General features: G+C 46.4%; 1 protein-coding gene across 1 annotated transcript in view; it reads right to left on the bottom strand.

Annotated features, from left to right (window-relative positions):
* Positions 1-24,149, bottom strand: part of LOC142574475 (centrosomal protein of 104 kDa) — a 61,408-nt gene extending 37,259 nt beyond the window's left edge. The window contains exons 1-6 of the mRNA XM_075683539.1: positions 23,794-24,149; positions 16,478-16,569; positions 14,820-14,901; positions 6,218-6,360; positions 5,056-5,171; positions 3,659-3,687 (exon numbers count right to left, since the gene is read on the bottom strand). Coding sequence (XP_075539654.1) covers positions 3,659-3,687; positions 5,056-5,171; positions 6,218-6,360; positions 14,820-14,901; positions 16,478-16,569; positions 23,794-23,906 — 575 coding nt within the window. The 5' untranslated portion in view covers positions 23,907-24,149. The remainder of the gene's footprint in view (positions 1-3,658; positions 3,688-5,055; positions 5,172-6,217; positions 6,361-14,819; positions 14,902-16,477; positions 16,570-23,793) is intronic.
* Positions 24,150-24,544: the final 395 nt, after the last annotated feature.

The raw sequence follows: 24,544 nt of genomic DNA, 5'->3' as shown, positions 1-24,544 counted from the left end.
CGCTCCGAAAGGTCCTTCAATAAGCACCTTTGCTACTGGCAGACACACGCTATGAGCTTCCACGGCTTGCTTGATCCACGCGCACTCGCCCGTGAACATATGGGGTTCTACGTAAGATGGGTGAACTACATCCATTGTAGCTGCGGAATCGCGAAGCACTCGGCACTCTTTCCCGTTTACGAGGAGGTCTCGCATGTAAGGCTCGAGAAGCTTCATGTTCTCGTCAGTGCTGCCTATTGAAAAAAACACAACTTTTGGTGTTGTTTCCGGACACTGCGCCGAAAAGTGACCCGGCTTCTGGCACGTATAACACAAGCGCGCTCGCCTCATCTCGAACCGCTTTCTGCGTTTGGCTGCCGCCGTCTCTTTACGTTTGGTCGGACTGCTTTCGCTCGCATCCGCACTACGCGTGTCCCCCTTTGCTCTTATGGGTGTGAACTTCGGCCTCTCAAACTTCGAGCCAAATTCACCCTTTTGACCGTCCTTAGCTCCGCGAGCTCGACGCGTCACAAACTCCTCGGCTAGCTCAGCGGCTCTAGCCACCGTACTCACGTCTGGCCTATCCAAGACCCAGTATCGCACGTTCTCCGGTAACCGACTATAAAACTGTTCTAGCCCGAAGCACTGCAGAACTTTATCGTGGTCACCAAACGCTTTCTCTTCTTTGAGTCACTCCTGCATGTTCGACATAAGCCTATACGCAAACTCTGTATATGACTCACTTCTGCCTTTCTCATTTTCCCGAAACTTCCGACGGAACGCCTCCGCAGACAGCCGGTACTTTTTTAGAAGACTCGATTTCACTGTGTCGAAATCCTCTGCCTCCTCTCTATCCAAGCGAGCGACTACGTCGGCCGCCTCGCCGGGTAACAAAGTGAGCAAGCGCTGTGGCCACGTTTCCCGAGAGAACCCCTGCTTCTCGCACGTTCGCTCAAAGTTAACCAGGAACAAACCAATGTCCTCTCCAAGCTTAAACGGCCGCATCAGGTCAGTCATTTTGAAAAATACTCGTTCTCCTGCACCGTGTGCCTGACTTCCATTACGAGCGCGTTCCATCTCTACCTCGAGACGCTTCATTTCCAAAGCGTGTTCGCGCTCTTCTTTTTCTTTCTGCTCTTTAAGTTCGCGCTCCTGTTTCTCTTTTTGCTCTTTAAGTTCGCGCTCTTGTTTCTCTTTTTGCTCTTTAAGTTCGCGCTCCTGTCTTTTTGACCTCTCCTCAATAGTCTCAAGGCATTCCGACAGCTCGTCATCCTCAGCCTCTAACTCAAGAATAGCCTTTAGCAGTTCTGGTTTTCTGAGTTTGTCCGAGACATCCAGACCCAACTCTCTTGCAAGCTCCAACAATTTCGGTTTGCGCAACGACTTCAAATCCATGGCTGCTCTGAATGCTGCTTTCTCTACTGCCTATTATTGTCTTGCCGCAAACTAACCCGGCAGCAACGACAACCACAATTACCAGCTCTGTTTCTGACACTAACAAAAAGCCTGGCAAAGCTCAGAAGAAGAAAGTCCCGCACTCACCAAACCTCGCAGCCAAGAGTTCAGCGCAGTCGTTCCGCTGCAGGCAACCAGTCGTCACACAGGGCTCGTTGCGCTGCTCCCGGATCGTCGTTGAGCTGCTCAGCATACAGTCAACTGCATCTCTTCGCTGCTGGCCTCCGTTGTCGCGGTCTCGCCGCTGGTAGACAGTTGTTTGAAGTCGTAGGCGATCTCACCGCTGCCAACCAGATGTTTGGATCTGACCGCTGGTACGATCTGTTGGGAACTCGGCGCTGACGCCCGTGGTTGTACCTGGGTCGCAAGCCCCAAGGGTAGCGTTGGCCTGGCGGCCTGGGGTACAACTGGAAGCATCCGAAGGTCCCGGCAAAGCATGAGTCGACTGGTAACAACGAAACAACTTGTTTATTTTAACATCGCAAAGAGTTGGCGGTCAGGTTTGACCGAAGTAGAGAGACGGGAGAGCACTTCACTCAGCAGAAGAAATCGGAGCCCTCCTTTTGGCGTCCGGGGGCAGCTGTTTTTATACTCTCGCAGTTGAGGGCAAGAAGGAACCCCTCAAAAGACGAGCACGTGAATGTACAATGGGCTAATGGTGACGCACACTGTCGTAGCGATGCCGTAGCACCATGTCGAGCACGATCTCGTAGCACCCTGTCGTGGCGCTGCCGGTCGGACACAATGACTGTAACGAGAAGATGGTCCCTGCTTTGGCATCGCCTGTTTCGGGCATAATGACTGGAACGAGATCCCTGCTTTGGCATCGCCTGTTTCGGGCCCAATAACTGGAATGAGATCCCTGCTTTGGCATCGCCTGTTTCGGGCACAATGACTGGAACGAGATCCCTGCTTTGGCATCGCCTGTTTCGGGCCCAATAACTGGAATGAGATCCCTGCTTTGGCATCGCCTGTTTCGGGCACAATGACTGGAATGCGAGGATGATCCCTAGGCGGTCGCCTCGCCGCAGTCGCGCCTGGAAACACCTGGCGATGAGTGTTGCGGTGACGACGATCGGGCCAAAATGTCCGCCGCCCCGCCGCAGTCGCGCCGGCAAAACCACGTGTCGCAGGCGAAACGCAACAAAGGATAAAAGGAAGCTACAGCATTATCGATTTAAAAACAATATTTCCGTGCGCACACTTTTCTTAATCATCCTCGAAAAGCGAATGACCTGTCAAGCGTGAACTCAGGTCACACTGTGCCGAACGCCAACGTACGTGGTTTCTGTTACCACTGGGCGTGGTACGATTATTCCGCTCGCGCCTGCTCATTAACAGAGAACTCATTAGATAAGGCATAACAGAGGGCATCGACAGAGAGGACAAGCACAGCTCCGTCAGCTTCAACCGTAATGCGAGCGCCGAGTGTTTTGCAGTTTCCACATGCCTGTGCTGATGCGAGACAAGCACAGCGACGAAGAAAAACGTCACGAGTCCAGAGGTCAACGGGCCTCTCCTAGCGCGTAACGGCGCTGTCAATTAGATGGCTAGCGTTTTGTGCTCTGCACATATGTCTAGCAACCTGACGGCACACCCAGTCACATGTCCGTCAAACGATCGAAACTTCTGCGACACAGGAGCACAGAAAAGCCGCAGTTTCTGCAGCACTGGACAGTCACTGACGCAGGAACAACGTGACGGCGTGCTGGTTGCACAAGAGAGTCTCAGATGAGGTGATAGAAAATGTCGCAATGCTACAAGCGTGGGGAAAGATAGGAACTGCTCGTGCGGGTGGGTGCAACCAGTTAATGAGATGAATTGTCACCATCTTGCGCAATAAGAGCAACGTGATGTGTGGCTATTACGAAGGATGATGTCCTCCCTATCGTCCCTTCACCTACGCATATACCTGGGTGTGCTAGCTTTTTCGTATTTGCCTCATAAAAAATTCAGTGACCTCGATCGGGCACTCAGCCTGCGATCTCGGCTGCAGATGGATGTCGTTACATTGAGTGATAGCTACGAGCTTAAGTAAAGATTTTATGGCACGCACAGGATGCAGCCGTCGCATGTATAGCAGGATGCGTTGTTGGACAAGTTGGTTCATTGTATTTGGAAAGATTGGATGCGCTTTGTAGGCAATCACAAGGAAGAAGACGGGACAGGCGCATGCATGCCTGGCGCGTTACACTTCCTGTTGCTCAAAGTGTTTCCCACTCACCTCTTGATGATGGTTTGCCACGTGGTTTTCTTTTTCAGACGAGTGCAGCATGTAACAGTGAGAGTGCGAAAAAATGATCACGTTCGCTGCATAAAACAGCACTTTACTTTGGCACTCACCAGCTGCAAACAGCTTAGTTTACTCAACAAGAAGTTCGCAAAGAGAAATACTCGTAGTAAACAGTACTGTCTAGCGACCATACAAAAGAATAATGAGCACGAAATGAAGACAAATATAGGGTTATAAACCCACAGACAAGACAAATGCTATTTTCGTCTTCATTTTGCTCTAGCTGGTATCTTCTGTAGATATAAAACCTCGAGCTGCAACCTTTGGTTGTGTCCTAAGCTTCATCCTGTAGCACTTTGGTTTAAAACGAAAGCTCTTGTGCACATTTCCTTCATCAATGCATCAATATGACACCAAGCAAAAGCACTGAGAGCGGCCTCTCTCATTAGTATTTACACGAATGCTGAATGCGATGTCGGTGCCCTCAGCAGGACTCCCAACAATGGCGAAACAAATGCGTTTCCCGATCTCGATGGCAATTCAAGAAAGAGCACAGTATGCCAAGTCGTCAAAACAGCAGTCGCACGTCTCTCCAAGAAATTAGAGCACCGTATAGGTCCAAAGAAATCAAACAAACATCACAGTACGTAAATTTGAAGCAGTAAGAAGTTTTTCAGCTTAGGGAACGTTCCAAAGAAGCTTATATAGATACGTCACTCGTATGGCTCGTCGTTTCTCGCATCCTGCACCCATGGATTTAGGGAAAAGCAAGTCACTCTCTCAACGGAAAAGAGCAAAAAGTCGTGATCGGTCAACGCGTGGCCAACACACCCTGCTATCGCTACACGCTGCACCACACACAAAACGTCTACACTCGCGGACCATTTTCTCTGGCACCGAAGAGAAGTCTACGGAGGCAAGACGCGTGCAAGTGACAGCGCGCTTTGAAATATAGCTCCCAAGTCTCATTCGGATTACAGCTATGGAAGAGATAACATGAACATCTCATTTATTACAAGGCTTATATTTAAATAAAACATCACGTAAACCTATATTTGATCTATTTGTTCGTCTTTCTCTATCGCGTTTTCGGTAATGCGAAATTGTCGCATGTGAGAGCTTCTCTGAGTCAGGAAACCGAAAGCGCTTGCTCTACCGAGCTACTTGACGAAGTAATGCATTAATATATGCTCGAAAGCTCCTCCACTGTAGCTTTCGCTTCAAGGCCAAAAAAAAAAATTTTGCCACCAGTATCGCGAAAGGTGAACGGCAACACTTCCACCCAGGTCATCTCGCTGTGTGCTGATCTCTGATCAGATACTAGCGAGAGAAGTCTCATCTTATGAATCTAACCAGTCTGCGTTACAAAAAAAAAAAGTCTCACTCACTTCGTCTTCTTCAGAACCGTCTAGTCCTTGCACGTCGTCCCCGATGACATTTAACGCAACGATTCCTACCTGGAAAAAAGAAATGTGCAGTAGTAACCGGGCTATAATTTCGCACGCTGAAGAGGCATTGTCACCCGCCGTGGTTGCTTAGTGGCTGTGGTGTTGGGCTGCTAAGCACGAGGTCGCGGGATCGAATCCCGGCCACGGCGGCCGTATTTCGATGGGGGCGAAATGCGAAAACACCCGTGGTATTTAGGTGCACGTGCACCAAACTTCTAGGCCCGCCCTTGCATGATCGCCATTCATCCTGCCAAACGCAGCAGACGGCATCGAACACACGTCGCGCAGCCAAAGCCGGGCTAGAAAAGGAGACGCGTGCTATCTCCCCTCCTTTAGACCGGCCGTGGGGAAGGGTGGTCTTAAGCACGCTACCTCCTGCATTTGATTCGCAGAAAGACTGCGCACATCAAGCTACCAGCATTCTCGCCTCGACCTCGCAAGCTCACCCTTGCACCCGCGGTGGATCACGTGGCAGCGAAACCACAGCGCGCGGTCCGCTCGTTCTCCTCGCATTTGGACTTTAGTCGGGACAGCACGACGGTGGCTTTACTCGGCGCACCACGAAAGCGCCTCGAGTGCTAAATATAGACGTGGCGGTCCTTAACGTTCATCTCTGTGTTGATTTGTCATCGGAAAACTTGTGAGGTGAAAAAACTGTCGAGGGGATTTGTACGGCTTGTTTTGTACGTTGCTGTGGAAATGCGGGCTGTACGCTTTTTGCTGGAAGGTGGCCGCTTCGGCTGCAACGCTCTTCATAAGATGGTGTCTTCGGATTCACTTTACGACACTTAATCTCTTCTCCACGCGTTCTTTCTTTAAAGGAACCTCTGATTTCCGCGCAAACACGCCTGATTACAATAGCGAGTGAATATCACTACGCACCAAGGCAATCACAGATTCCGTTGCATGGACCGAGGAAGTTTCTGAATTAGTGTTAATCAATCTGGGGTTAGCCGACATGCCCCGAATTCTTGATACATGGATATACGACACACAATAGCACCATCGGAACAAAATGCGGCCACCTTGGCCGGGATTCAGACCTGCGACCTGTTGTTTAGCAGGAGAGTAGTCTTATCCCGTTGTCAGCTTCTGCGCATACGTACCTGGTTGTAGACGTTGTACTTATTCACGTGGTTCGCGTGGATAAGAAACTTGACAAAGTCTCCAATGGCGTCCACAAGCACGGACTTCAGCTCACGTGACTTGTACTCCGAGTGCAAGTTGTCCGCCAAGGAGACTTCCCTGTAACAACATGAAAGAAACAAAAGAAATGAAAGGGAGGGGGAGGGGGAGAAGCTGGATGAAAAGGTGCGGTGTCTCAACAGGGAAGAGAAAAAAATGATAGAATAATAATGAAATTAAATGAAGTGAATTTATTTGTCACCATGTAAACTAAAATAATCATGGGTAGACCGCCGATATAAGCTGCACTTTTGCAGCTTCACGAGTCGACGGCCACTCATTATATAAATTTTGGCAGCCGCGTGACGCAACGCACACAATCATCACAAAGCGCACACAAGACACAGCGTCAACAAACAAAAGTAATAGGTAAAATATAAATTTTTATCCTCAGGTAACATTGTTAACATGTAGTAATGAAGATAAAGTATACATTTCACGTGGCTCGAAACACTTACAAGCAAAAATGTCGAGTTTGTTAGTATCATAGCTGTTGGGAAACGGAAGAAATGTAAAGTACACATACTGTTCGCTGGAATTCAGACGAGGTGTGCGTAAAACCGATGGCTCACCATGTCTTGCGGGGCATCTTGCCGTAAGGGCGCTAGACCTGCCAGGTTATGTACGTTTTTTTTTTCTTCTATAGTTTAAATTTTACACTTTGCCGATATTCAGATAAGTTATGTATGTTAATTATCTGGGACTTTCGAAAAATATCAGCACTTGATGACCCATATGCTTCATTATAAATGTGACCAATATATATTTTTTCTTGAATCAAGTGAATTCGTTGCAATTATAATATGTTCCTGCGCCCCAACCAGTTGCTAATAATTTAGATAGGAATATAACAGTCAGCTATATAAGAGTTAGTTTTGTTCTTTAAGTTAGCTGATATTTGACACGATCTTCTGTGCACGTTTTGTTACTAAGTCATTTATGTGGGTCTACCAGGACATATTATCGGAAAATATAACTCCAAAACACTTAAACGTGTCAAAAATTTCACTATTACGACAGTTAAGAACGATTGCTTTGTTTGGAGGGACTAACTTGTTCTTTTAGTCCCAATATTATTACTTTAGTTTTTCTGCAATCTGAGTCCGACCATGGCTGTAGTGACTGCATTGTATCACCACGCAGTGATACTAACTCCTCGACTCCTGTTCCAGAAGAAATATATGCTGGTGTCATCCACATCGATAATACATTTTGCTTTGCAACTAATGCACATGATATCGGTAACGTATAAGTTAAATAATTAGAGTAACAAAATGAATCATATTGTCAGCGTCGTGGCCTTGAAAACACACTGATTACTTCGCCAACATGTGGTCAAATATTTTTTTTTTCCACTGACACCAGTGAGGTCATTTTTCAGAAAAATTTGATGCAGCAATTTTGTTCGTCGTTGCGCCCTCATCTGCAACTACTTCAGTCATGTGCTTTCAAACGCATTTCTCAAACAATAAGCTACATTTAAAGTGCCAATGTCCTCTCTAGCTCAGCTCTACACTGCAACCGACGTGTTGCAGAACAGAATAGAAAGTAAGCGAGGTGGCTCACCCGCATTATGCCCCAAGGCAAACCTTCCGAAAAACACAGTTAAGGTGCTATCTCTGTCGGAAATCTGGAAATGTCTGACTGAATTGGCGACCCGGCATGCATGTGTGGGCGTCCGTGGGTGTAGATAAAGTGATAAGATGAAACAACACACGAACAGCGCAGACCTACTTAAAATAACTTTTTCGTTACGCTAACCCCTGCTCATAATTATTCCTCAAAAGATGGCGACAGAGTATATCATGTCGGATCTATTAGGCAACAAAAGCGGAAGTAGAATAGGATTAGCGGGTTACTCGTATGTAGTTATCATAGTTACGAACAGACGGCGTTGCACGTTAATTTTTTTCAGCGCAGAGCCATATGTCAGTTTTTTTTTCTTTTTTTTTTACGTTTGTAGACTCGATAAGTATGCAGCTTTCATTTGATGGTTGAAGGCACCGGGAAGATAGGCTATGTTCCAATAATGCTCCCGACTCATCATGTTTACTACTACGCACGAAAAGACAAGCACAAAGAAAATTAATTATTCTGTGCATCAGGTCACTTAGGTAAAGCAAGATTATCAACTGCCGTCAAGACGACATTTTCTTTGTTATTATTCTCAGCCATTTGGCAAGAAAAGGGCGGACCCATTTAATCAGCACTTTGCGCAGACTAATTAATTTGGTGGCAACAGCTTTCCATTTAATCTTTCGTAAACAGTTTCATCAAATCTTGTAGTAAGCGTTATAGTCTAAAAAGTGCCAATTTACTTGTCGAGTGCCTTTTTGTTTTTTTCAGGCAAAGGTCAGCCACCCCTGTGGGGGGGACAAGGGGGCGGGGGTGGGGAGTGCCGAGGGAAAGACAAAAGCCCTGCCACGTGCAACAAAATAACAAGAAAAGGAACAGACACGAACGAGTGCCCGATATCCAAGCGCAAGCGCAGAGAGACGCCGACGCAACCCAACAATAAAAGTAACAAAATTAAGAATCACGTCCGCGCCGAGCAAGCGCGAGAGCAGCAGGGTCACGTAACGCGTACGCTGGCAAAATCACGGCTAGGCTTTCGCTCTCTCTCATTCTCTCCTTAGCTCCCCCGTCTCTTTCTCTTCCCTCCTTCTCTCCAGTGACGGGGGAGTGGAGGTCGACGACCCCCGGCGCTGCCAGCCGCGGGTCCACCGGAAGGCCACCTCATTGGACATGTGCCACGGCGTTCACCACCGCGCTCTCGCCTGATGCCGGAACCGCGACGTCGCCGGTGCGCTTGCGGGAGCAGGAAGTGCACCGTAGGAAGGGGCGCACTGGCCCGCCTAATCGTGCGTGGCAACATGTGAAACCAAGCGAAAGCGTGTTCTTTTGCTATTAACAACCACGAACGAAAAGAAATCTTCGGCCTGACGTCTGCGTGCTACACTTTCTCGCGAGGCGGAGAAACACCTCGGGGTCCTAATCAACAAAACTTTAGTCCCGTGAGAACTGCGTGCCATTGGCCTGCCGCTTTCATTAATATATAGTAGTAGATCACTCCCGCACAGCGCTCAGCAAGGCACAGAAGACGATCAGTGAGGCTGGCTGCAGCTTCTCCTTATAGCACGTGCGTGCGTGTGTGCGTGTGTGTGTGTGTGAATAGATTTTAATTTATTTCTGCCTACTTCTCATAATCGTCACAATATTTCCGACGTAACGAACGGCTGGAACCTGCTTCTAAAGCTATGTAGCGTCGAATCCTAACCGCCTTACAGGTGTGAGCAGAACGACAGTTACGGCGTAGTCAGCAGTAATTTCATTCCCATCGATTCCTTATTTATTTATTTATTTATTTATTTATTTATTTATTTATTTATTTATTTATTTATTTATTTATTTATTTATACCGTTGCGTTATTGGCACATTTTCCATGCTTGGCTCAACTCGTAGCGCAGTCCGACTGTTAAAGGTGCATAGCGTTTCGTCCCGCTTAACAAGAATGTCTGCACCGCATGCACTGAGCAGACGATCGCCTTTTCGCAGGCATGCATGAGCATACTATTCTCGGAGGATTTCAATTTTTTAAACCTCGGCTCCGAATTAAGTGCATTAATGACAGTACGGATCATGTCACACAATTTATGCACGACTGCGGACTGAAGTCGAAGCTTGAAACGAATGCGACTGCTTCTCTTGATCATCACCCATCGTTCTTCCATCCATCCATCTTTGTTCCATATTCCATCGCTCTCCAGTGCGGAGCACTAGAGCGCATAAGCTGAGTCCGATCTCTCTCGCTTTCTATAAATAATCACGGTCTCTATTGCTATATAGCAGGATGCTTTCGTAAACGAAAGTAAACTCCGATACGCGCCAAGCACTGTTATAAACAGCCTTGGTTTCGCTACACAACCTGCCTCCGCAGTTGCATGTCACGCGTCAAGTTCAAGCATGTAGCAAAAAAAATTACGGGGTTTTGCGTGCCGAAACAACGATCCGATTATCAGGCTTACCGTATTGGGGGACTCCGGAAATTTGGACCGCCCGGGGTTCTTTAACGCGCACCTGAATCTAACAACACGGTTGTTTTCGTGCCCATCGAAATGTGGCCGCCGTGGCCGGGATTCGATCCTATGACCTCGGGCTTAGCAGCCCAATGCCATAGCCACTAAGCAACCACGGTGAGTAATCCAAGCACGTGGCGTCTGAAGTATGCTGGCAAGCTGCTAAGTGCTGGAACATTGTGAGAGATTCAGTTTTACATCAAAAATTTGTAGAAAGAAAGAAATCACGGTCGTTATAACCTAGGAATTCCATTCTCCCTATCCTATTTCTCTCAAAAAAGAAAACAATTATAGTACCTGATTTTTTTTACATTATTACTGGCCAGCATCAAGGCCCGTATACCCAAAATTGGCCTTGCCCTAGAAGTGTTCGTAAGATCTGATTGCAGCCAATCATGTTGCTGAGCACATTGTAAGTGAAGGTGACCGGACAATAACAAACAGCGCGTACGAACGAAAAGCTTTGCGAATTCGGTCCCAGAGGACTAATTCACAAAGCTTTTCGTTCGTAAGCGATCTTTGCCAGTGACCGGCAGCATTCGCTATTAATATGCCCAGCATTAGGATTGGCTAGAGTTCGCTCTTACGAACAATTCTAGCGTAAGAACAATTGTTTGAATACGGCCCAGGTCTCTGCACGGTATTGCTGAAAACTTTCAACCTTGTTGCAAAGCAGCGGCAATGAGAGATAGCGTTCCGCTGAACATCGAAAGGCTTACTATGTCTCTCGTAGGACAGTGTGCAGAAAACAGACGCAGCGGCGCCATATCGGTCTGTACGGGAGAACCGCATCCTTTGCCTTTCTCCTCTTTTATAGTCTTACTTTTTCCGGTGACATCGCTTAGAATTTTTTTAATCCGGTAGTATGCTATATACGGCATACGTACGGTATTTCCTACTGAGCACGGAAACGTCGATGCGGTTCCCGGACATGGCAGGCGCACCCCGATAGGTACGCAATGCAAAAACGTACCTGTGCGCCATATATCAATCACATAGATCAATGAAACATGGCTACATAGCCAAGTTCTCTTCAAAAATTTCTAGAGGGAAATGCGGCGTTGTGATCGTTCAGCTACCATGGAAATAAGAGATGGTGCAAAAATTGGTCACGTATTTGCGCTTGTGGCTTCAGACATTCTTGTGGCGTTATTTTTTGTGCTTTATCGGAGTAAATTTCCCAGAAACCATACTCTCCTAAACGCATAAAAGCAATAGGTTTCTGCGCAAATGCGCAAATATTGCGAATTATTGCATTTATAACGTAATTATTTCTTTAAAATGATAATTTCCCAGAGAAGCAAACTTGTTTTAAGCCAGATGGGACGAATTTTGGACAATCCATGTTCTATCTACAAACGCCATGCTGTTTGAACCGCCATACTTGCTTCTTTCGTAGACACTAGCGCCAATTCGCAGCTTACGCCAGCAACAGGAAAAAGTGTAAGTAATAGTCAGTGTTGCACGTCAGCGTGATATCTACTACTAAAAAAGAAAAAAAGAACATTCCAGCAGAACCCATCTCACAGTGCATGTCGATGTTAGTGCGAATATCATTGCAGCAATCTAGCGACACGTCGTATTGCCACTGTCGAAGCGAGTCCTGCATGAGGTCCCGTGTATGCAGCCGCACACCTCTCTCGCTCATCCCTGCAAGCACGCCGCGCCATCTAGCGGTGCTGACACGAAGGCCGCGCGTGGTGAGTGTCTGAAGGTATATTCAGAGGACATTTTCTCAATTTATATATGACGCGGGTTCGATTCCGCTCAGCACCGGATAATTTTTTTTTCTTGAAGAGTGGCACATATCTAGTGATTCAGGTTGGTGCCAAAAGGTTCCTCGAAATGTGGCACATTCCAAGTGGCACAAACTCAGTGACCCAAGGTGGTCCAACGGCTGGTTTCAAACACGGTTCCCTCGGCAGAGCAATCTGATACTCTACCATTTACACAATGGACTATTCACTGACCCGAGCTGCTGGGAAAGATGTTTGGCGCATACGAACAGAGACATACCGGAAGCTGGGTTAAGTTTCCAAAGAATGCCAATTGCATTAATATACTGCACCAAGTGACTCGCCCTTACGTTTCCCTCTGCCTCAGGCACATACCTCATACGACCTTTGGAGTAGTATGCCACCCATGCCGCAAGGCAACCCGCTCCAGGATCTATCAAACAGCGTCTCTTTGTCTCTGTCTCTCTCTTGTTCGCACACCGTTACCTCACATGCACCTCAGGCAAGCCTAGCTCAACAACGCATTAGTAGTTTCGTACGAAAGTTCTAGTAAGCTCACCTGTGTTCCCTCACAAGAACACTGTGCGCTTGGGCTTTTTCAGCACCTGTAAGTTGATGCGAAGAAACTACTTCTGCTTCATCAGGCCCCACAAAAAGCTCTGCTTCCTGTGAAGGACCATTGCAGCCAAGCCAGGAGAACCAGTCCGACGGCGCCCCATTCGACACCGATGTCAGAGCCACCGCATGGAAACACATCCAAGGGATACACACTTGCAAACAAGATGGATAAGCAGACTAGTCGGTTGACATTCACCTCGAAAAGACGTAAGACAGAGTAACGACCGGACAAAGTGTTTACTTGCAATGAAAACATTTACCGAGCAAATTTCGCATGAACACACATTGAGGTGATAGTGCATATGGAGCAAAGCAGGGGCAACAAATCCAAACGATGTATCGATACTTAATCGTAAGGAAAGGTGAAAGGTAAAGTCTAACATGCCCGTGTACCGACCACCAATAAAGGCGTATTCCTTGTCAAACAGCGTGGCAGAAGAATGGTTGACTCAAGCATTTGACAGCACATGACACAAGCACAAGTTTCTTTTTTATCTTCTTATTTCTTATTTTTTTCGACAGCGTCATGAGTGAACCTCACCCACCATTATGGGTATACGTCTGAAAAAAATATACGATCACGGAGGCAGCGCATTCTAAGACAGCATCATAAAGCGCTAGTTTGGCACGTGACATATGAGCCAGGCGTTTTAAAGAGTAACTATTGCACGAGTGAAGTAATCATGTTCTAACCACCGTGGCCTTGAGGTTTTAGCATTGGGCTGCTGTGCTGGAAGATTGACGTTCGATCGCGCAATCAGTCGCGCATTGCTTCGGTATTTGGTCACGCCTTGAGTTGGTACTTCAGCAATGTGTGGTCTTCCTTTCTTCCGTGTTTTTTTTTATATGGGTTGTGGAATAAACATGTTTGAACAATGACAGCTTGATTACAATGGAATGACCAAGAAGAAATAGCGGCGATGAAACGATGACGACGACGATAATGAGATGACCTTCCTGAAATGATGACGTTGGTTCGACGACTCTGTGACGACAATGCACGTCCTGTGAGTCGGATGACGAATCTGGACTGACGACGATGAAGCGACCGCGAGCATATAATTCATAGCCCAAGCTAGTGGGCATACCCACACTAATACATGTAACCTGGGAGTGCACTAAGCGCCAAGGCCATATAGCAATGACACAATGGAGCAGTGGGTGGCACAGCTCACCCGTTCCGACTTGGCAGGACAAAAGTCCTTAATTAGCCAGGTCAGGCAGGCGGCATAGGCCAGTGGGGCCCATGGACTGGGGGGCTCCCACCACCCCTCCTTAACATATCTTCCTGTCAAATGAAGTTTATGTATATTACTGAAAATGCGTGAAGGCTCCTAATGATTGTATTCCTGTTAATAAATAGTAAAAAATACGGAATTAGCTTTCAGCCGAGATTGCTCTGAGACTGGAGATGGTCAAGCTTGCACGACTGCGTCTAAATGCTTCGCAAAGCAGGCTTCGCGGGACTGCCTATAAACGAAGCGTGCGAAAACAACTTACAGAGCCCTGCATTTACGACCCGTGCATAAAATCTTTCACGTCGCGCGTGACGTACGTTCTCTTTCGTTGCTAACCTCGACGAGTTATTATGAATAACTACAATCACGAGGCCCGCACTTGATACTTTGCTTCGCGTCACGCGATGAACCGCTCACCGCGGACGCCAACAACGAACGAATCGCTTACATATGGCCGCTCTGCCTGTCTTTTAAAACATAGCCGCCCACGCGAACACCGGCACGCATCCACTATTCACGACTGAAGCACTGCACAAGTCGTGGTTACGCTGGCGTGGGTAATAAGGCTTAGCTGAATAAGGGGGCGCACTTCGTTGCGGTCTCTGAAAATGGTTCGCGTAAACAGAGGAACGAATAAAACAATAACGGGGAGGAGAGAGAGAGAGAGAGAGAGCTTAAGCGCCCGCCAGCGGCCTGTGCAGGAAGGTAAGTAATGAATCACGTGCGCGGACAGCACGTTTTGTAGCCGGACGTTAGTCGGCTTATAGGAAGGGTCGAGCGGCAATGCGCCGCCAAGGAACGGGCTTCGGCCGCCGTCTGCGTGCTGGAGCGTGGCGTGCGGGGCACTCACCCTAAATGAGTCCACCGGGCGTTGTAGAGAGCCACGTCGAGACCTTTGGGGACGTTGCCCACGTAGATGTCGATTGTGGTGGCTGTAAATAAGGCGCGCCAAACGAGAACAGCCAGTTCAGCGCACGAACCACGACTGCATCGGCGTCGTATACTCTCTTAAGGGACGCCGAAAAGCAACACGAAATCAACGTGCACCGGTAAATTATTCCTTATAAGCTCTGTTCTCATTCATTAGACGGGATAAGGTCAATTGTAACTGGAGAAAATTAAGGTCAGTCTTTCCCTCATTGCGTTTCTCCCATAATCCTTACGCCTGTGTACGTCGTTGTGACGTAAGAAATTACAGGGTATTTTCGCAGATTTGGGCCATTTCTGCGCGAGTAACTTTGTCGACCAATGCCCGGGAAAACTCTATGCTTACTTGTAAGTGCGCTCTTTATCGGTCCGCACAACTTTCTTGCCTCCCGATCAAGCGCTGTCATGCATTATGTGACGCTACGGCGACTTGGTGCAGGTGCGTTACAACGCGAGAAGACGAGTGAGAAATCAAACAAGCTTGCCTTCAGCTATCCCTGTTGTTTTTTCAAGCTTTTTCTTTCAAGATGAAAATGGTAATCCCGCAGCAACAAAATATGCATCGTGCATGCTCATTGCGACAACCTCCACCAACATTTAACTCTGAGTTAGGAAAGATGGCGGAAACGAGTTAAGCGCGTCACACACGGAGGTGCACTGGTGAGCAACAAAAACCGCGAATAAATGTAGCGGAGGTTATAACGGCACAAAATTAAATGCAAAAGCACGCAGACAAGTTTGCGTTGATGGTTATGTGGTTGTACATCGAGAGCATAAGAAACAAACTGCTCACTGCGACAGCCAAGTAAGTGTTCCAGGAATGACTCTGTGTTATTTAATATCACTTTCTTTTTCTTTCTTTGCATTTTCCGTTCAACCACGACTACACTGTACCAGAGTAGTTTCCGCGAAGCCACCGATGCATTTCATGCTTAGTTTCTATTGCAAAGGACTGAAATCTAGATAATTATTCACAAATATTTTCATTCGTAAGTGATGTTGGCCACTGGTTAGCTACATTGCTGTATGTGCAACATCGTGCGATTGGCTAGCATCTACTCTTAGAAACAGTTCTAGAATTAGAACTTCCTTTTTTTTTTTAAATACGGGCCCAGCAATAATGACGGTCGTATATATTTTTTTTTCTCATTCAACCTTATCTCTCTCCATCTGATCGTTCTTAGCGGTTCGGTTTTTCAATTTTTTAAATATAATAACGTGACTTTGCTAGTGGGCTATCTCGTTTATAGTAATTAGAACGCTAACAGCGCAAGCTAACGAGACAAGGAAATGAGACAGACACTGTATTTCTTATTTCTCCCTTTAGTTTGCGCCGATTTTTTTCTCATAAAGTGCTCTGCACGCATTTACATGCCTGAAATGTGTATATCGCCCAAATTTAAATCAAGTTGCCGAAACGATTTTGTCATCATCCTCTCCTGTGCCTGCCTCTCACAATCCTGCTGACATCTTAGTATGAAAAAGCCGACATGAAGTTGATATCCTTTAACTAGGTCATAGAAATAATTCTGACATTGATGTCATTCGTCGTAGCATGCTAAATCATGACAATGAGCTTACCTATGCAGTACTGATGGGAAAGGATCTGGATGCGACAAATGCGGCATTTCGTCTCCATCTGTATAACAATCTCTTGTGGGTATGTTGAATATCTGTGGGAGGCAGACAAAGCAGGGTTTTTGGAACACACATTGTATACTTAGAAGACAGCGCACGAAGTTCGGCTACACAAATTCAAAAAGGAATACACACAGGAAAAAGCGCTGAACTGGCCGTTTTATTGCACAATCAAGAAGTCAAACAATAGCTGGCCTGCGCACGCCGTGCATTAGAAGGTATAACCGTCCAGACGTTCAAGCAAATCTATCTCGCATTCAAACAGTGCAGCGGGCAGAACAGCTGTACCAATCCCCAATGTTTTCGTCTGTATGCAGAGGACTTATCATTACTACACAAGCTTTTTCCAGACAAGGTCTTTTTAGCTGACTTCATACGGGTTCGGCGTGTCTGGGAGATGGGTATCTTGCAACCGCTTACAGAAAGAAAAAAAGAAACGGCCCTAGCGCGCCTCCGAAGCGTCATAGCGAGTGGCAAATGGCATCAAAATGTACACTTCAACGAGACCACAAGCACAAGTTAGCCGCAAAGTATGTAAAATTACAGATGCGGGTGTAATAATATTTGGGGTTTTACGTGCCAAAACCACTTTCTGATTATGAGGCACGCCGTAGTGGAGGACTCCGGAAAATTTTGACTACCTGGGGTTGTGTAACGTGCACGTAAATCTAAGCACACGGGTGTTTTCGCATTTCACCCCCATCGAAATGCGGCCGCCGTGGCCGGGATTCGATCCCGCGACCTCGTGCTCAGCAGCCCAACACCATAGCCACTGAGCAACCACGGCGGGTAAATGCGGGTGTAAGTAGCACATATGTAGTAAAAAATTAGCCACATTGTACTGCACACTTGTATAGAGCGAACCGCCGTACCAATCCCCAATCTTTTCTTCTCCATGCAGAGGACTTATCATTACTACACATGCTTCTTGAAGACAAGGTCTTTTTAGCTGACTTCACCGGGATTCGGCGTAGACATGCTCAGGTAAAACCACCGTACGCCACTTTTGGTAAACGGAGCAAATTCGCTTGACTTGAGCAGGGATTGCATGAAGCAATGGTGCCTGGAAGGTGGCTTTGTCGGTTACCACAAAAAGCGATAATTAGTCGCAAATTAGCCAAAAATAGCGGTATGGCCTTAATTAGCGCCAATATGACCGAAAATTCACCAGATTGCAGTATACTCCTGTAAAGGGTGCACCGCCGCGGATGCTAACACGCTGAGGCAAAGCCGCCATGCGGCACACTTTTGGAAGATGATGTGAGTTCGCTTGGTCTAGGCATAGCTCGGGCGAAGCGACGGTGTCTGGAAAGCAGCTTCGCTGGTGCCCAGACTAAGTAAGAATTAGTCGTAGAGTAGACAAAACTAGCGGTACGAGCTTAATTAGCACCAATATATTCTAAAATTATCCACATCACACCATAGACTGCACTTTCTCTGGTATAAGCACACCTGGCCACGTGGTCAAAAAAGACAGGGTCAACCAAGTGCCGACGCTAAAGACAATGTGGACATGATTGCGCGTGAAATACGTCACGAATAAAATACGAACTGAGTTCATAATGAACGTGGAAAAGAGACAGCAAGAGACAGGATAGTGATATGTAATCAACATTTTATCATAGAATCATTTGTGCCCTCATATACATCGACCTTGTCTTCTTTAGCGTCGGCAATTAGGTGACCCTTTCCTTTTTTTTCCGCAGCTTCGTTATTGCACCAGTTCTCGGGTTGTTTGTTTGTTTGTTTGTTTGTTTGTTTGTTTGTTTGTTTGTTTGTTTGTTTGTTTGTTTGTTTGTTTGTTTGTTTGTTTGTTTGTTTGTTTGTTTGTTTGTAAGCCTTGCAATGCGTGGCAAAAGTATAATAAATAAGCGCTCAAGGTTCGTTGGTTTTTCTCTTCAACCCTCATTAAGACACAGCAAAAGGCAAATGGAAATTCTGCGCATATGTTTTCGCGCGTATCCTGTATGTTTGAACACGCAATTTCTTTTTCTCTATTTTTTAAATTGATATGTGTAAGTATTTTTTCTCACTGTTTGCTGACACTGGGCCAGAAGAACTAGGGCAAGAATCCTGTCAAGCTGCTTTTCTAGCAGTTTTAAGTCCTGTCCTTGCGCTCTTTATTTTATTTTATTTTTAATTTTATCTCTGTTTTGTATAAACGTTATACCATTGTGCACGCACATTATATCCTTCCATTATGTCATGTGTATGGTATTGTGTGCTTATGTTTTTTGAACAGTTCATATTATTATTTGCGCTATTGTCTTGTAAACAAAAAGATTGTAAACTTTTTGTATTTATGTATTTCTTTACCTTTTCCTACAGAAATAGAGGGAAATTTTATTTTTCAAAATAGTTTGTTTTTATCACGCTACTAACACAGTAAAATATTCCTGTTCAGTGTTCTCTTCAAGCTGTTGCGATATGTAACATATACGTCGTACTTCTTTTGCTAGCAGCGAGCTAGCACCTCATGTCTGCCGTGACCCGCCCACAAGCGGCTTGCGCTTATGAGGGCACGATATGTTTAATAAGTTGTGAGCTGCAGAAATAAAGGTGTATGTATGTATGTATGTATGTATGTATGTATGTATGTATGTATGTATGTATGTATGTATGTATGTATGTATGTATGTATGTATGCATGTATGCATGTAAGCATGTAAGCATGTAAGCATGTATGTATGTATGTATGTATGTATGTATGTATGTATGTATGTATGTATGTATGTATGTATGTATGTATGTATGTATGTATGTATGTATGTATGTATGTATGTATGTATGTATGTATGTTTAAAGGTCAGGGGCAGCGCAGGTGTTCTGGTTAGGCAGAGGCGTAAAGAACAGATGGGCGAATGTTGTGCGCGCACGATAGTATGGGACAAGGTAAGGGTGCGGAGACATTTCCAGCAAGTGTGTATCGCGGTGACATACAGCCCCGCAGACCTGTCTGAAGGGTGGCCTGATGAGCGAGCAATCGGATGGATGATTGAGTCATTACGGAGAACGAGGGTCAGGGGGTGTCGGATGAGGGGTACATCTGAGGGTGAAAAGAAGCAGTAGAGTGTCGAGACGGGCACATAGAATTTGTGGGCCTCTTTGAATCGTGCGCGACATCGCTTGCGTTACACGACTCGGCAAGCTTTTGCAAGGATGGCACCCGTCGCCATTTCTCCGCCACCAGGGTTTCTCCAGCTCCGCAAACGAACAAACGAAAACAACTACGCAGCCAGGGCTAAAGTCGTCATCAAATCGTAGCCGTGTGACCTGAGGAATAAAACGTTTTTCTATATTGTGATAAGAAGACCTTACGAACACCGCCACAAGACACGTGGGCGATATTGCCTTCTTAACAAGTTTAGTGTGCGCCGAGTCAGACAGAAAAGCTCCTTGCGCGACCGTGGACAGAACGCCCAGCAGATGTGTCGCCCAGAAAAGGGTAGACTTTACCTTAAAAACTGCAAGTTATCATAGCCTGGAAGCTCACGCATAGAGGAAAGCTATTTGTAATGCTATCCAAATAGCGCTAAAGATTCATCCAGCGTATTAGTGAGCGTCACAAAAGGGTCAGCTTTCAAAATCACTAAAAATTCGTCATGATATCTTAAAAACTTCAAGAACCTCTGCGTTCTTACAATGTTCAAGTGGCACACATTCTAAACCAGAAACTACGACAATCGCTCGTCAATGTCAAGGACAAATTACCAAAAGAGAAATTCCCAGATGCTGTGTACGTTGTCCCATGCGCGCATTGTGACTACGTGTATATTGGCGAAACTGGTGACTTTGAAAGGCGTCTTAAACAGCACAATTATGACGTGAGAAAAGAAAATGTTAAACATAGTGCTTCGGCTGAGCATGCCACTTCAAACGGCCACGCAATCGACTGGGGAAAGGCACGTGTCCTTGCCAGTGAAAAATGGCTATCTCGACGCCTTTATCTTGGGTCGCTCATGATTCAGACTACGCCACACACGCTGAACAGGAGCGATGCCAATCTGCCGTCAGTGTATGCGCGCTGCCGGCGTCACGTGTTCAAGACTGTTAAACGAGCTGCTCGAGCACCTTTGTTTATTTTACCTGTGAACACGGCTCCCGTGTGGGAGCCAAAACGTCTTCTTTTCTTTTAAAAAGTTTTCCTTTGGTCGGCGTGGTACCCCCGGTTTTGTCTACCTTTTGACCATGTTTCATCCTGACCAGACGGGCTTCCGTCAAACACTGAACTTCAACATATTGATGAGCATTTCCCGCAACAACGGTCTATTGTGAGTGATCGGTGCCAGTAGATTTTCTCGTATTCCCCTGTTTTTCGCGCTCGTAACAAATCGCTGAATAGCTTACTTTACTAAAGGGGGAAGAGACAGCTTCAATTTCCCAACTGTGTATTGATTTAGTCTACCTTCCCGTTCCTCAGAAATTATTAAACAGCAAAACAATAAGTTCTCCTTTTTTCTTTCTCTTCCGAAAGGTGGTTTCATTGACCTTCTAAAGTTGAGGGTGCTGCTTATTCACTGTTAAGAACTAAATGTTCTTTAATAACTTTTTTTTTCACAGTTGAAAGTGACACTTATATAAGCGCTCAGCTATTGTTCGCGTCTGTCCTGTAAATGAAAGCAAGTTCTCTGATAGCTAAAATAGCAATCAATTACCCTTTTTCAGTGTAAGCAAATATAAGAGCTGTCAACAATCACTGCGATTAAGAGAAAATACTAGGGATTCGCACTGAATAAAATGCAAGCGAATAGAAAGACAACGTAGTCCCTGCGTTGTTCAAATACGCAACATCCACATCTAGCGCAAGCTGTTGCAACAACAAACTCCTTTTCTATTTTTCTTTCAGGTATTGCTATTAACCCATCTTTTTTTATACGGCATAGTAAACTTGCAAAACCGGTTACCAGCTCAGTCAAGTTCACGCCCTTCTTTATAGTTCACCGGGCTCTTTGCGGCAATTTGTATAGCTCACTGAAACCAGGAGCTGTGCCTACAGATGGAATGTCACGTGAGACTATAAATGTATGAGGTGGAAGATGATGCGGTTTTCGTAATGACATAACATGCGCCAACCGTGTTACTTATTTTTGTTGTTGTTTGTTTGTTTGTTTGTTTGTTTGTTTGTTTGTTTGTTTGTTTGTTTGTTTGTTTGCGGCCGCTATTGCGGTGTCTCATCCACTATGGTGTTTTTCTGCCATATACGAGGTCGCGGGTTTGATTTCTAGTCACGCCAGCCGCATTATAGACGGTATTAAGACATGTCCGTGTGCCGTGCACGTTAAAAAGCCCCCGGGTACTCAGACTACGGCGTGCGTCATAGCCAACTGTGCAAATCCAGGTCGTTAAACTCCATAAGGTATTTTAATTAACTTAATATTATTCACTAATGATGTAAATGGTTGAAGGAAGCTATTCCTTCTTTTAAATCTCTATTAATTGTCTACTGAATACACAAACCAATATCCCCTATACATTTGAAACAGACTCTCTAAACGTAAGGTACTCGATTCTTGTACTCTGATCGCTCAATGATGCACGCTTATTTCGTTTCCACTTTCTCGCTCTACATGCTAGCTTTTCGTTGTTGTTGTTTTTTTTCTCTGGATCTCTAAACCATTTCATTTAGTTTATTCTGACCACCCGATCCTACATTGCATGCATGTAAAATGTTTGAGGCTTATCATCATCAACATCGTCATTATTATCATCATCACCACCACGCGCAACTCTGAAATGCTATTGCGAGCCCTTGGTTGATCGAAGCCGTCAGTGGCTCGGTAAAAGTGCAATGGGGAGAAGCAAACTCAACGATTCGGAAAGGCGCCAGGGCTTCTAGCTTCCCTTGACGCGGTATTTACACACACGTTTACACCCGGAAGTGTTCGCCAGCGCCGCTTGAGTGCCGTGGCGACATATATGCATTATTTTAAGCCACTGGCACGGCTATCTCGCGACTGGTGTATATTTGTTCTCTTATTCGGCTTGTCTATTCGATCTCGAATATTTCGTAATGCACAGTAGACCGTAATCAATTACGGGACACTTGTTCTTCGCCAAATGCAAATATTTCCGCCGTTAGAGCATGGCGCTTCTAATTTAATAAGTCAGTATGTGAGTCGCAAAGGCCGCATAAGAACTGCAAATTCGAGACTATGTGTCCAGAGATCGCGGTAGTTCAGTTTCTTTCTTTTTTCGGAAATCATGTGTCCTGTAGGCTTTCGTGGCCGACTGTACACATTACGCACCAAAAGCTCGTGACAGGAGTGATCGCTGGGCCTTCTAGCCGAGCTCCTGTACCGCGCACGACGACATGTCGATTATATGGAGATAAGGACGAATGTTCCTTTCAATTTGCAGAAGTTTTGAGTGCAGGAAGCACACGGGACCTCCGCGGGTGCAGACAGAACTAATTAAATAAAGAGAGCTTCTTTCAGTAACCCAGTCAATCAATCTATCTACCTGTGTTCTATGTATTTATTTAAACCAATTCATTACAGCGTACACACGGCGTGGCGCGAAACAACGCTATGCAGGAAATACGTCACAAATACGTTTCATGGGTTTGCTGCTTAAAGCTTCAAGGAACACTGCGCTCGCAATGTCGTCCTTGCAAACAGCGTGGCTGCACGTCCACGTGTTCGCAAAGCAGGCTGGACGAAGTCGTTACACGTCTCAGCGGGTACGCGAACAGTTTAGTAGAAGTCGATGGAACGCGGCACGGAGTATAAGAAGCCATAACGGTCTGTCTCGTCACGCCACCGAAAAGCAAACTGAGGAGACGCACAATGCACTGTACAAGCACTTACGCACGTACCCTGCGTGCCTTTCTTTACAATGAAGCACGCTCTCTCAAGCTATACCAGTTAATCGTACAAAACACTTTCAGCAGGTTCTGCGTAATGTTTCGGAATGATTGCTTTTTGGTATAACATACGCCTTAAGTAAAGCAATAACACTAAAACGTGATGCTGGCTGACGTCTGGAAACCGTGGCACATGTGTAATAAATGCATGTGAAGAAGCAAACACCACCAGTCTTTGAACGTGAGCCGCCAATAAATCAGAAGTGTGGTTTGTTTACGCTGCTACGTACAACTGCGTCCGAGGCGCTATAAACTTTCAAGCTACTTTATTCGCGGCGGTACTTTGTTTGTTTCCAATTTAGCCGCTCTATCGAGCTCAGCCAGCGCAACTACGCGACGTGCTCGACCAAACTTTAAGAAGAAACAAGCGAATCGCTGGGGTTGACGTTGTTCTCACTTTTTGGAGAGCCATCCCTTGACGGTCGGTCCGTGCAGGTTCAGTTCAGAGGCGGGGAAGTTCTCGTCCTCGGCGCTAACTTGGACCACGCTGAAGTTGATCTTGCGCGGCATCGCTGAGATGCGACCCCAGCGACAGCTCTCTTTTCTTTACAAACCCACTGCTACGACAACGATGCCGCCGCCGTCGTCGTGGGCACTGCGTCACCACCGAGTGGCACGTCGTCACCGCGTTCGCGAGTCGCGCCGCCGTCAGCAGGAGGCATTCCTGTGGTGCGCCCTCAACACTGGCGGCGCGTTGACCACACCGCACCGCACCCCGAGCCCTGGCGTCGCTGCGGCCAAACTGCAGCACCACGCGCGTCCACTGGCCGTCCGTCCCGCCGCCGTTTGTAGTGCGCCCCGCGCGACGCGCTTTCTCTCTCTCTCTTTTCCTTCTTTATTTTTTTCTTCTCTAAGCTGACGGTTGCCAGGGGGTTGTAGTACTCTTCCGTTTTCCTCTCACGAACCCCTTTCACCCGCACCGCCAATCCCACTCCGCTGCCCCTAGCGACGGCGCATAGGCGACCGATCTCTGCGTGCTCTGCTTCTTTTATGTGTGCCGCCCTGCTGCATTCCTCGCTGAACCAGTCTACCAGTTTGCTGAAAGCGAATGTGGAACGAAAAAAACAGTTTTAAACTTTCCTTTTCTTTTTCATTTTTTTTTGCTCTCTTTGATTGACGAGTTTGACGCGAACTACGCAGTTGTACGG

The sequence above is a fragment of the Dermacentor variabilis genome, chromosome 3 (genome assembly GCF_050947875.1).
Source record: "Dermacentor variabilis isolate Ectoservices chromosome 3, ASM5094787v1, whole genome shotgun sequence".
NCBI lineage: Eukaryota > Metazoa > Arthropoda > Arachnida > Ixodida > Ixodidae > Dermacentor > Dermacentor variabilis.
This window is presented reverse-complemented; position numbering and strand designations above follow the sequence as displayed.